The following is a 13699-nucleotide window of genomic DNA, read 5'->3' on the forward strand; positions in this document are numbered from 1 at the left end:
CAAAACTGCAATTTCCCCTTGAGATGAATAAATCTATCAATCAATCTATCTATCTATCGATTAGCTCAGTTTATCATAAAGACTGGAAACAGGGTTTGTCTCTGAATGTCTACCTATAATGGACATTAAACTGTTCCCCTTACAAAGGTAATAACAGTTTGTAAGAGCATGATAATAAACACAGCGAGGCCGTAAAGGTCGACTGCTGTAGTCTGAGTTAGACACTTGTTAGAAACCGTCCTTATTTAAGAGACGTAAAAGCTTAAAGAAATCAGGGCTGAGGTATTTACTGACTAACGTCGTAGAATAAAACGTGAAAATGTCTCAAGCTGTGCTAGCTTATTGTCCCTTTAGCGACCAAGCTAACAAAGACGGAGCTTTATTCCCTCTCTTTAACAAAGTTTTTTATTATAATGTGCACAAGGGTGAACAAAGTGTCAGAAGAGAGAAAATAGAGTGAATCGATTTTGTCTGACAGGTGTTAGCCTAGCCCACTAGTGAGTTAGCATTTAGCTCACCGGCTACACTAGTCGCTGGGGAAACTGCAGCGTCAGGTGATAATTCTCAGTCAGTTCATCACCACCAGTGACCTCTGTCACATATGAGTACAGAATACATTCTTAAAATAAAATGATTGATTATGGATTCTTTATGTTCATCAACTTAAAACTCATTTTCACTAGTAACAAGTAAATTTAAATTTTAAATAATTCTGTTCCTCTAGATAATCCACAGACTTCACTGTCAACACAAGAACTATTTTCTACAGATGGATAAATTTTAATAAAACCACTTGATGTTGGGAAAAAAAGTTTTTTCAAATGTTATTTTCCAAAGCTTTGAGCATGATAATTGAATTTAATCCATCTCCACTGTACTGAGAGATGGCAGAAATCTCAGTGGTGGATAAAGTTTTTTGTTCTTTTGGGTGATTGTGTCCTTGACTCTATGTGTTGTTTCATGTACTGTACACAATAGCTTACTGTCAATGATGTGACTTATTTCAAAGTTAGATCCAAAGTTTCCCAGGTTGCTTGTTTTACCCATATTTAAGTATGGTGCAATTATAAATCATATAATTTTATAGAGTGAAAATGGCCACACTGCAGCGGTTAGGTGTCCTTTAACACCGTTAATCTATATATTTCTCTCTCTGCAGTTGTTTCAGGTTGTTTTTCATCTATTTGTGGTTATTATGTCTTTTAACTGAGCTCTATGACTCAAAACCAGAAATATTAAGAGTCACTTCATACAGAATAGATCCATCCATGAGTAAATTTAATTTCGAGGGGATGAAACTGGATTCATTTGTCAGAGGGAGACCGTTGGAGTTTGATTATTTTTGAGGGGTTAACTCATTAATTAAAATCTTCTCCCACCCCCCGTGTGTCTGAGTGGATTTCCTCTCTGCAGGAATGAAGTTTAATAGCAGTTTACAGTTGTTGTGGTGACAGGAGTCAGACTGTTGTGCGGTGTCTCCCTCTGCTGGTGGTAAAGACTCAGCGCAGGAAAACTGACTGATAAACAAGGAGAAAAAATAAAAATAACAGATTGAATTATCAGTCACATTTAATCAGCTTTAGTACATACAATGTAATAATGTAATAATGTAATTATATAATTATATTTAATGTGTAAAAAATCTGGGACATATATTCATATGAAATCATCATGTTTATATTTGGATTTCTCTGTGATATTTGTAATTTCCGGATGTGTTTGACTCACTTCCGGTTCCATTTGTTTTAATAAAAGCTTTATTATTGTTAAATTTCAGTTTTTATTTGATTTTCTATGTATTTTATTTTAGTTTATGAGTTTGTGTCGGCGGATGGATCTGCTGCCACAAACTCCGCAGCAGCAGTCGCCGCACAGCCGCTCGACGGTGCGTAAAAAGCCTTCCGCCGCGGTGGTTAGACCCGGTGCAGTCACAGCTTTAAAGCTGGAAAAATCTCCCTCGGATGAAACATTCTACATATTAAAACAATGTTAAATACAAAGGAGACTCTGCCGTTGTTATTTGTGATGTTTTACAGCCTGAACGGACCGTGTAAAACGTGGCGGGAGCGCGGAGAGGAGCGCTACAGCGACGCGGACTGAGCTGCGGCGAGCGAGCGAACAGCAGCAGAAAAACCCTCCAGCTCCTGCTGACATTTTATATTCCGACACAGCCGTTTAAAAATCGGTGAATTCGGGCGCTGAGATGCCGGGCATGATGGACAAAGGCTCGGAGTATCTGGGGAAAGGTCGCTCCAACGGCACGAAGAGTCCGTCCAACGCTTCTAACGGACATTTTTCTGACGAAAGCGGCAGCGACGACGAGCACGGTGAGTATAGCCTCGAACAGCCTCTTATCGCCGCCGATGTCCGCGTTTTGAACGTAACGTTTGACTCTGACATGCCCCCCGTGTCTGTTGCTCGTGTTTTCCAGATGTCGGGATGCGAGTCGGAGCCGATTACCAGGCCAACATTCCCGAGTTTGAGCCCGGTGAGGTTTTACTGGTTTTACTGGTTTGTGGCTGAGTGACGGACGGACGGTGGTAGCCTCGGTGCACGTACAGTAACACGGAGCGTAGCCGCTTCATGTGAACGTGTGTGTGGATTCAAAACTGTGAGAGCAGAGTTAGAAAACAATTTAAAAAGCAGGTTTCCACGCAGTGTCTGTTTCAGTGATCGACTTTGACTCAGTTCTGAAGTGAAGAGAAGAATCTGCAGCACAAACATGAACCGAGGCTCCTCAACTTCTCACTCACAACTTGTGACAGGCATTAATTTTACTTAATGAAGATTAACGGAGTGTGTGTAACGGTCCCTCTACATTTATCATGTGTAATATTCTCTGTGGTAAAGTGAAAGGAAAATGAATAATAATGAGAATAATAACACTATAATAACTTTTCAACAAGTACATACAGGTGAATGTTTGATTTTCCATTAGGACTGCTGCAGAGAGAATATTAGATCTGCAAGAAGTGATTATCTTCATAATCGATTAATCTGACAGTTGTTTTTCATTCATAGTTTTGTGTCATAAATTTGGGAGAAAGATCCATCACGTCACAGTTAAAACCCCAGAGAATTTATTTATAAGGATTTAAAACAGAGAAAAGAGGAATGTAGATTTAAGAAGCTGGTTTTCTGCTTGAAAATGGATTTAAATGATTAATTTATTAATTAAATTGTTGCAAATGAATTTTCTTTTGATTTGACTGATCGAATAATTGAATCATTATTTCAGCTCTTTAGAAAAAATACAAAAATAACATTATGGTCCAATTCTTTTTTAACATGATACCAATACTAATATATTTTAAAGTTTAAAAATGTGTTAAAATATAAAGTTATAATGTTCATTTTTCTCCACAATCACATAATAAACAGGTTTGATAGAGGATCACTTCAATCCATTTTTGTTTTTTCGTTTTTTTCTTAATATAAATTGTGGTCTGTGTTTGTGCTGAACATTTTACAGTGTAAATATAAACTTGTCTGTCCTCCTGCTGGACAAACTGTGTAATGGAGACAGTTTCAACATATTGACATTAACAGAGTCTCGTCTGTCAGCAGAGACAAACTCACCTGCCTGCACGTTATAAAAAGCCACAATCAGCAATTCTTTAGTCATGAATTATAAGTTAAAGCCGTGTGTGGAAACTGGATGAGATCAGATCATAAAATAAAATATCAACCTGTTAACAAACACTGATTTAAATAAAGTGGTGACAAGTTACTTTGACGCCAACTAATTAGCGTTTATGAGTGGTATATAAACGTGTAATAAATGGTTTATAACACCATAATGTATTTCTATAACTCCCTCTGTGACACCCATGAGTGGAGACTGCTGCAGAAACAAAATGAACTGTGATATAATAAAATACAGCTGTAATAATATAACACATATTTTCTTAGGAGTTGTATTTGTTAACAAATACTGAACATTAATAAACAGTAAAAAATTTCTTTATGTTTGATTATAACTATTGAAAAATGTCTGACAACCCTCAAAAAGCTTTTTGGAGTAAATATCTCTCCAGAAAAAGGGGCAGGATTTTCATAATATTTGTAATATTACACAATTAAAGCTCAACAACAGGACAGGTAACTGGAGGAAAGTGTTTTCAACCAAACAAACAAACAAAAAAGAAAAAGATCATAATTAAAACTGAAAGACACCAACAAAAAGAGAATAAAATAAGTGAGTTCCAGTGATTGAACATTTCACTTGTATCAAGTCGCTGAACTCAAGAGAAACAGATTCAGAACAGACCGGTCCAAATCTGTGCAGCTGAGCTGGACACATCCTGACTTTCAGTCCACAAACACAGGATCCTACATTTCCCATAATGCAACTCAGAAGCCTCTTTCAATGGACAAAAGAGGGCACGGAGTCTTCAGATGACACACCTGTTTCTAGAGCAGTGCGGCGCGCTCACAGCCTTTAGGACGTTCAGTTTTCTGTGGATGTTGAAATCAAACGCTCCTGCAGCTGCAGCCGAATCTAACCTGCTGTTTCTTCTTTGTCTGGGATGTTTGATGTGTGTGTCGTGGTTCAGGCTCCACCAAGTACACAGACAAAGACAGCGGGGGGATGCTGGTCTGGTCTCCCTATCACACCATCGTCGACTCCAAGCGTAAGTTCAACCTCGTCCGTCTGAACTCTGACCCCGTCCTCCTTCAGGTCCTCAGATCAGACCGGACTGACGCTGTGTGTGTGTGTGTGTGTGTGTGTGTGTGTGTTTCCCTCCACAGTGGATGAATACATCGCTATCGCCAAAGAGAAACATGGATACAACGTGGAGCAGGTGGGTCCCACAAAACTGAGCTTTCCCTGATCGTCCCGCAGAGTGTGAACGTCTCAGATCACCGGATCTGTGTGTCAGTGGAGTTTCAAGTTTCTGTGTGATCGTCCATTTCAAACCACGTCACCATTATAACATAAAATATGTCACAGGAAACAGGTGCGCTGAAGTTCAGTCAGGTGATCACGTGTTTTAAAACATCAGCTGTTCTTCTGAAGCCGTTTGTTTCTCTCCTCCATCTCAACCAAAAACACCTGGAACCGTTTTCAGCTTCTTGAAATTCATCCGGCTTAATGTGGATGTCTGCATGGTGTTAACGCTGTGTGTGTGTGTGTGTGTGTGTGTGTGTGTGTGTGTGTGTGTGTGTTCGCAGGCTCTCGGCATGCTCTTCTGGCACAAACACAACATAGAGAAGTCTCTGGCCGACCTGCCAAACTTCACTCCGTTTCCAGACGAGTGGACGGTGGAGGACAAGGTGCTGTTTGAACAGGCCTTCAGCTTCCACGGCAAGAGCTTCCACCGCATCCAGCAGATGGTAAACACCTGACCACGCCTGACCACGCCTGACCACGCCTGACCACACCTGACCACGCCTGACCACACCTGACCACGCCTGACCACGCCTGACCACACCTGACCACACCTGATACAAACTACAGGAAGTACTTTTCCTGTGATACTTAAACGACAGGAAGTACTTTTAATCAGTGAGACTTAAGTACATCTTGCCGATACTTCTTCTGTGCTTTGTCGTTAGAAAGCTTTTGAAGAAGCCAGACTTTTACTTTGAAGGAGTCTCTATGTCTCTTAATAATCGTCGGTACAAAGTGTTGAGTTTGTGTTTTGTTCAGTTACCGGACAAATCCATCTCCAGTCTGGTGAAGTACTACTACTCGTGGAAGAAGACCCGCTCCAGAACCAGTCTGATGGACCGGCAGGCTCGTAAACTGGCCAGCAGGAACAACCAGGACGACAGGTACCGCTCGTGTTCTGTCTCAGCGACGGCTGAAAACTCAAAGACTTCCTGTTTGTAAGGATAAAAAAAGAGAAATCTTCACTTTTATCTTGAAAAATGATCGAGACTTCTTTGTCATATCTTGTGTTGCTCTTCTTCTTTGGTGCGTTGGCATCATGTGCCTTGGCTTTATGAGTTTGTTGTTGTTGTGATGACGCGTAACGACTGTATTTTGGCTTGTCGGTGTTGCCGTAGCGATGAAGAGATGGAGGAAGCCAATCCCATCGAAGCCAACGACAGCGACTATGACCCCAACAAGGAAGCTAAGAAAGAGGTACGTGGACACGCCTGAGCTGCTGTTGCCACGGGGACAACACACACCTACAATAGAATTTATTTTGGACGCATCTAATAATTATTTTTTACTTTTAATTTTTTAACTACTTACTCATAAATGTACAATATTTTTTCAGTTATCTTCTGAATATCAATATACAATATTCAGCTAATTGATTAATTCAGGATTCATAAACAGGATTTAAACCAGTTTAATGAAAATAGAGAAATAATTAGAAACAAGTAAAATGAAGGAGTTTGAAAAGAAAATGAAGAAAGTAAAAGTTCAATAGAAAAGAAGAAAAAACAAAAAGCTTTTTACTTTTTATTAATTATCTATTAGAGCCGTTTATTCTTTTTACGCTAGGTTTTAATTATTGAATAACAGTTATTTACTGATGACCTCAGTTACACCTGTGACCTTTTGACTGTGTCACCTTCAGAACCAGGTGGAGCTGCCGGTGCCGGGCGCTAAGGTGGCTCTGGGTCGACGGGAGCACCAGACCCTGCAGCACCGACACCACCAGCGCTCCCGCTGCCGGCCCCCCAAAGGCATGTACCTGACCCAGGAAGACGTGGTGGCCGTGTCCTGCAGCGCCTCCGCCGCCAACACCCTCCTCCGTCAGCTGGACATGGAGCTGGTGTCCCTCAAGAGACAGGTTGGTGGCGCTACAGCAATCCTGCATCCTCCTCCTCTTCCTCCTCCTCCTCCTCCTCCTGCAGACCAGGGATCTGACAAAACAGAGAGAATGAAAAATAAAATCTATATTTATACCACGTGATTCAGCCCCTCATTTCTATCAGATATTACAACACTGACCCGACTATTGATCCAGGAAGTCAGCTATAAATATGGACCAGAGCTGAACCACAGGGTCGGGATCTGGACCGATCCACACACTGTTATTTTGAGGGTTCCTAATTATTTTTTCAAGTCTTTATTTGCTCTGAGAACCAAACCACAAATTTAGGAAAAAAAAAAAAAAAAAAAAAAAGATCCTGTAGCATCTACTTCAGCAACATTTCCACTCTCTGACGTCCCTCTGCTGTTTGAATTCTGCATTTGAAACAACAGATTTTGTTCACGCTGGAGATGAAAAGAGTCCGGTGAAACCTTCCCGCCACAGCAGATCCCCCCGACTCTCCTCACCTTCAAACAAACTCCTGTGGAGCCGAGGTTTTGAGAGGACGTGGGGGGGGCGGAGGAAGAGGTGTGAAGTGACAGGGACAGGTGCATGCTGTCGCTCTAAAAATAGCTGAATTGAGTTCATGTAGTTTGGTGGCTGATTTCACCTCCTCAGAATCTCAACACAGACTCGCTGCAGAACTTGCCTGAGAATCATCATGTTTTTACGTTTTCCTCGGTATCGCACTGATCCAGTGAGACTTGTCTGTACGTCCCTGGGTGCTCTGCAAACAGGAGCTGCTAATTGCTAATTCAGCATACATTTAATTATCATTATTATGTAAACAAATATGAAGTTTCAGCTCACAGCTAATTCACTGAGTGCAGTTGTCTTTAAAAACTTTACTATTGACAGGAAATATTAGAGGAAACCATCAAAGGAAAGATGTTGTATTTTCTTATGACAGAGCTTTTCATCTGTCAGAAATATTAATTCCGTTTTACAAAAATATAGTAAGAGGATATATCAGGAGTCTGATATTAAAGGACTCAGATTGGAGACAGAAAATCTGGTTAGACATTTTAAGTTGTCTTTGTTTCCTTTAATTTTAACAAAACTAGAAACTAAAATGTCATCGTACCCGAGAAGAATGATTAAAACTAAAATAAAAAACACATCACCAAGGTTATAAAGACAGACTTTTCCTCAAAGGTTCATGCTGTGTGTTGTTCTTAATACAAGTCTACTAATAGAGGTCCATTTAGCAGCTGTTCTGGAGCTTTCAATCAGATGTAGTTTCCTCTGTTGATATTTTTAAAAACTTTTTCTGGACACTTCCATGTTGAAAGTTGAAAAGTACAAAAAAAAGTGTCCAGAAAAAATGGAAATGTGAACAGATATAATCTGCTATAGAATGAAGATCATGTGATATGTTCAAAAGCTCCAGAAAAGCTGCTGATTGAACCCAGTCGCCTGGTATCTGACGAATAAACTGTAGACAAACACCTATAAACCATCACATTAGCAGGGCCTATCATTAGCATGCTAACATTAGCATGTTGCTGTTAGCATATTGGCATAAGTGTAAAGACAGTTATGTTTGTAACTCACCAAACAGTCAGAGGGCATCATGGGAAACACGGATGTGACATGAAGCTGACTTGTTGTTAAATAGAAAAACCCATCAGCTGCTTTCATTCACTAACGCTTCACTTCCTGTCAGAGGCCTGGCTTTGAGCACAGGTGGGAAAAGGTTTGAGAACAGGTAAAAGGCCCCGACCAGTGAGTCGTCTGGTGTAATGCCTGTGTGATCTGTCAGGGCTCTGCTGCCACCTGGTGGCGCCAGCTGCAGAGAGTTGAGTGAACCGTCACACGCTGAATAAATCCAGTGTTTATTCAGACACTAGAGTTTCATTTCAACGTGTTTCCATCTTGTTCAGGTCCAGAACGCCAAACAGATGAACAGCGGACTCAAACACATGTTGGAGTCTGGGATCGAAGAGTTCAGGCTGCCTGAGGTACAAACACACTGAAGCTATTTCCTTTTTAAACTACACGAACTTCACCAGGAATACTGTTCTTCAGTTTAAACAGCGGCAGGACAGTTTTCTACTTGATGCTCATGTGTTTTCTTTAATGTTAAATCAAGTGTTTGTATCAGGTCCGTGTACTACCAATGAATTTTCATTTTAAAATGAGAAAACTAAAATCGGGAGACAGCTTGTTTCCCGATTACCATTTAGAAATAGAGAAACAAAAACTTACAGTTTTTTGTTTTGATATAAAAAAACAACAAACCGTTATCTGTTTCTTGATGTGGTTATAGATGGAAATCGGCAAATTGAAATACCTGTGTGGAAATCATCTTCCTCAGTTTTGCGTTGACTCCCTTTGTGGAAATCCTCTCAGTTCTAGATACAAACAGTCTTTACTCTGATGTTTCATCTCTGTAGTGTAACCAGAAGGTGAACGCTCGCTGGACCACGGACGAGCAGCTCCTGGCTGTTCAAGGTGAGCTTCATCACCTTCATCACTGTTTGTACAAGCAGCAGGTGGTTCAGGATCTGAAATCCATCAAATCACATTCAAAATGAAAAGCTTCATAAAGGTTACGAGAGGTTTTCCCGCTCTGTCTCTTGTTTGTTAACGAGGCTCCATATCTCAGGAACACCTTGAATAAACTTCTTGTGGCACAAATGTTCACTTGGACTCAAGGACAAACTGATTAGATTTTGTTGGTCAAAGGTCACAGTGACCTCAGAAAACAGAAAGGTGATTCTAGTTATAATAACATAATCAAACTGTTCAGGAGTCTCTGGTGATTCGGTGACATCACTATGAACCTGTTCTCCAGGTGTCAGGAAGTACGGGAAGGACTTTCAGGCCATCGCAGACGTGATAGGCAACAAGACGGTGGGCCAGGTGAAGAACTTCTTTGTGAACTACCGGCGGCGCTTCAACCTGGAGGAGGTGTTGCAGGAGTGGGAGGCCGAGCAGGGGACGCGAGCGCCCAACGGAGACAGCGCCACCTCTGGAGAGGAGGGGAAGAACAGCTCCACCACTCCGTCAGGGAAGAGCACCGACGAAGAAGACGAAGAGGTGACACATTTATCTGTGTTATATACCGTTTCGTGTTTGTTCAAACATCTTTCTGCTGATCCTCAGTCCCTCAGATTTTAAGATTTATTACCCTCCTTGAAGGCAGATGCTAGTTTCACTTCATGTTTTTGTTTGAAGTCGATCGAATGAACAGTTGTTGGGAAATTGAAATACAGAAATTCCTCCGTTTATAGTTAGATTGTGTAAATGCAGTACGCCTAGTCATGTTATGATGTCACTAATATGCAAATTAGTGTGTCATCCATCAACTTTTCAATCAGGCTTTAGCTACTCTCTGTTGAAAGTTGAGTTTAGTTTTCATTTGAGTAGATTTAGAGACCTGAACAAAAAATATCTCATATTCAACAACAAAAATGCAACAATAAGAGAAAATATACAATATTTATACAGAGTTTTGGTGAGATAACTTTGGCCCCGCCTTCTCCTCTCTGCAGGGTCAGGTGACCTCCTCAGGTGCGTCTCCTGCTGCCTCCTCTTCTTCTATTTCAGCTCAGACTCCGGTGACGTCCAGCACCACCTCCTCCTCTTCCCTCCACCAGCCCCCTCCTCTCCTGCGGCCCTCCCTGCCGGCCACGCCGTCCCTGCACCGCCAGCCGCCGCCCCTCCAACAGCAGGCCCGTTTCCTGCAGCCCCGCCCCACACTGCAGCAGCCCCCGCCTCTTATCCGCCCCTCCAACCCCCTGCCCCCCCGCCTCAACCCTCGCCCTCCCGCCCCCATGACCCTTGGCGGCAACCTCGGGGGGTCAGGCTCAAGCTCCGCCCAGCAGCCCTTGGGTCTGGCCATCCACCAATCAGAGACGGCCTCGTCCTCCTCCCTTCACTAACGAACGTCGGACTGAGTTTCTGTTGAAGAGACAAGAAAGAAAATAATCACTCTCAATCTGAAGCTGCAGCGTTCAGGTCCTGTGGGAAAATCTGAGTGACAGAGCTTTTCCACTCTGACACATTTACACAAAACAAAATGAGAAATCTTAATCTGAGTTTTTAATATTTGGTGAGTGTTTGTGTATGTGTTCGGGGTTGAAGTTTGCATTTCCCACAGGACTTAAATGCAGCGTACCTGTTGGCTGATGGGAACATGGTTCTAAAATCTTTGTCTCATTAAAGGAGCTTTGACTAGAAGTCATCCAGTCCGAACACAGATGATTAAATCAGTGTCTTTTCAGTCATCAGCTAATCCTCAACTGACATGTGGCGTCCCTCAGGGTTCAATCCTGGGTCCCTTCTTTTTCTCCATGAGTATGTCTCCACCTTTTCCGCCATCAGTTTGGTTCCTTAACCACAAAAAAAAATGACATCAGCACTTCCTGTAAAACCCGTTTCAAAGCCAGTGATTTAATAAAAAACGCCTTTTTTAATTCAATAAGACTAAGAGTCAACAGCCATGCTAGCAGCCCTGGAAGCTGTACTGAGGCATTAAGTTATATGCTAATGTCAGCATGCTAACATACACATTATCAGTGCTAACATGCTGAAGTGTAGCAGGTATAATGTTTACTATGTTCACCATTTTAACATGTTAGCATGCTAACATTTGTTAGTTAGCACAAACATGTTGATGTTTAGCAGGTATAATGTTTGCTATGTTCACCATCTTCGTTTGATATGATAGCATGCTAACATTTGCTAGTTAGCACAAAGTAGTAGAGCTGAAATCAGTGTGATTTATGGAAGTTCAGTTTCAGTCTTATGATGTCATCCTTCTGTCAGGATTTAACGAACTCATGATCTCTCCTCTAGCACCACCTCAGGACAAACTCAATGTTTTTAGCTCCACATGTCAGGATGTTCATATTGTGGTTGTAATGAACAGTGCAGCCTCTAGGGGGGTGTTAGCAAGACTGTAAACTGTTAGCTTTGTGTTTAAAGGCTTAGTCTGGAGATTTTTCTTACTGTCAACAAATCTTGTGCAGACTCGAACCAACAACGTGTCAGTCCGTCTCTCAACACTGTCAGACTTCCCTCCTCCGCCTGTGGCTCTCAGCTCCGAGCTCATTGGTTCCTACTGAAGAGGGTAATATCTCACAAATGTAAAGTTTCATTTATAAAAACACTCAGTCATTTCCTGACACAGCTGGATACTGTTGTTTTCATCAAACAAACAGGGGGTAATAGTGCGTTTGGGTGAGACTATTTGCTCCGGTGTGTTTTTGGGGTTGGACAGTGTACGTGTGATATTTTTATTCCTCCGTGCCGGCGACAGTCAGAGCAGCAGCCATTTTGTTTTTGGCTTGTCCGTCCCATTCTTGTGGACACGATATCTCCGTAACGCCTTGAGGGAATTTCTTCAAATTTAGTAAAAACCTGGACTCAAGGATGAACTGATTAGACTTTGGTGGCTAAAGGTCAAAGGTCAAAGTCACAGTGACCTGACAAAATTATATTGATATTGGCCTTGTGAATGCAATATTTCAAAAACTCCTCAAGGGAATCACTTCAAATTTGGCGCAAATGTTAAATTGGACTCAAGGACGAACTGATTAGATTTTTGGGGATCAAAGGTCAAAGGTCAGTGTGACCTCTGGAAAAACAGGGATGTAACCTGCTTGATTCCAGTTTATTGTTGACATGAGGATTTGATACACACCACACTTGTTAGTAGGAGACACTCAGTGCTGGTTTGTTTCTGCACATGAAGATTTGTTGACAAGAGGAAACTTGTAGAATATCACTTGTACAGATGGGAACAGGTGGAGATGAAGCTGGAGGCCTCAGTGTTGTGTACAGTAGCATTAGACATCAACATGTACAGTTTGGTATTTATTTGAGTGATTTGTAAACCGCTGTCCATCTGATCAGTTGTTCATAACGTACAAACAGCTGCGTACGTTTGTTTTTATAGTTGATTCGATGCTTTTTGAAAACACTAAAGCTTCACCCGGACGCCCTCCAGTATGTGTAGAAATGTCTCTGTCAATGTTCTGTTGTTGGGGTTAATGTTCTCAGAGTAGCTGTTGTTTTGTTTTTGTTTTTCTCCACATGTTGAAGATTCATTTGAAAACTAAAAACCTATTTCACCATCCGCTGGACTCGGGAGCTTCAGATGTGCTGTCAAGTCTGTCTTCTTATTATTTATTCTTATTATTCCTGGTGCTACCAGTTTGGACTTGGTGTGAAAAAGTCATTGTGAAAGTGCTCTTAAAGCTTTTTGGACAAACATGTATCACAGCATTTAATGTAACTGGAATCATAGAGTCCTGGAGTTTCAGTAGAACCTGTAAAATATTGATGTTAAGACGAAGCTGCTGAGATTTCTCTCTGAGGTTGTTGCTCATTCTCATTAAAATCTACATTTGTACCATCCGACTGTTTTCAGTGAATTCACATTTTATAAACACGTCACATGTTGTGTACAGTGGTGGAGGAAGTGCTCATCTTTTACTGCAGTACCACAGAGTATAAACACTCTGTTAAAGTGCTGCACAATTCATCAAAATGGAAAAGACAATATGACGTGCAATAACAAAAATTGCAAGAGCTGAAGGTAAAATGTAAAATTGTTAGCACAGACGTAAAGGAACATGTTTGTTTGGTACAAGACCAGTGGAGTAGAAATATAAAATAGTAAATAAAATTTAAATGTCAGAAAAATATTAAAATCCCTAAAAAAAAAAATCAGTCAAATAAAAATATAAATAAATAATCAGCTTTGTACAATACACAAATTATTTTATAGCTGGTCAAAACCATTATTATTATTTTTCCAATTTTATATATTTGTGTAAGTTTGACATCATATTTGATAAACACTGCACATTATTACTCTTTTACTTAATGTATTTTTACTTCAGTAAAGTCCTGTTTTTCATTCATCATATTTAAAGTGTTTTTAATGTTATTTTCTTTATTCATATTTAATT

General features: G+C 40.9%; 1 protein-coding gene across 2 annotated transcripts; it reads left to right on the forward strand.

The window, feature by feature from the left end:
• The first annotated feature begins 2095 nt into the window (after positions 1 to 2095).
• Positions 2096 to 13142, forward strand: rcor3 (REST corepressor 3). 2 transcript variants are annotated; one of them, XM_056369298.1, is made up of 12 exons: positions 2096 to 2327; positions 2432 to 2488; positions 4557 to 4634; positions 4753 to 4805; positions 5176 to 5337; positions 5654 to 5832; positions 6013 to 6091; positions 6537 to 6752; positions 8660 to 8737; positions 9173 to 9230; positions 9574 to 9818; positions 10274 to 13142. In XM_056369298.1, the coding sequence occupies exons 1-12, from the start codon at positions 2204 to 2206 to the stop codon at positions 10661 to 10663; spliced, it is 1719 nt and encodes a 572-aa protein (XP_056225273.1). In that variant the 5' UTR covers positions 2096 to 2203; the 3' UTR covers positions 10664 to 13142. The 2 variants fall into 2 exon arrangements, with proteins under 2 accessions (XP_056225273.1, XP_056225278.1); XM_056369303.1 differs by having other exon boundaries at positions 2097 to 2327; positions 5654 to 5778.
• Positions 13143 to 13699: the final 557 nt, after the last annotated feature.

Source organism: Seriola aureovittata, chromosome 3, assembly GCF_021018895.1.
Source record: "Seriola aureovittata isolate HTS-2021-v1 ecotype China chromosome 3, ASM2101889v1, whole genome shotgun sequence".
Lineage (NCBI taxonomy): Eukaryota > Metazoa > Chordata > Actinopteri > Carangiformes > Carangidae > Seriola > Seriola aureovittata.

What these genes read in the sequence shown, in the direction of transcription:
- rcor3 (XM_056369298.1), top strand. Translation starts at nt 2,204, where the DNA reads ATGCCGGGCATGATGGACAAAGGCTCGGAGTATCTGGGGAAAGGTCGC. An exon ending in CGGCAGCGACGACGAGCACG is followed by an intron (nt 2,328 to 2,431) that starts GTGAGTATAGCC and finishes CGTGTTTTCCAG; the next exon opens with ATGTCGGGATGCGAGTCGGA. An exon ending in AACTCAAAGACTTCCTGTTT is followed by an intron (nt 5,833 to 6,012) that starts GTAAGGATAAAA and finishes GTGTTGCCGTAG; the next exon opens with CGATGAAGAGATGGAGGAAG.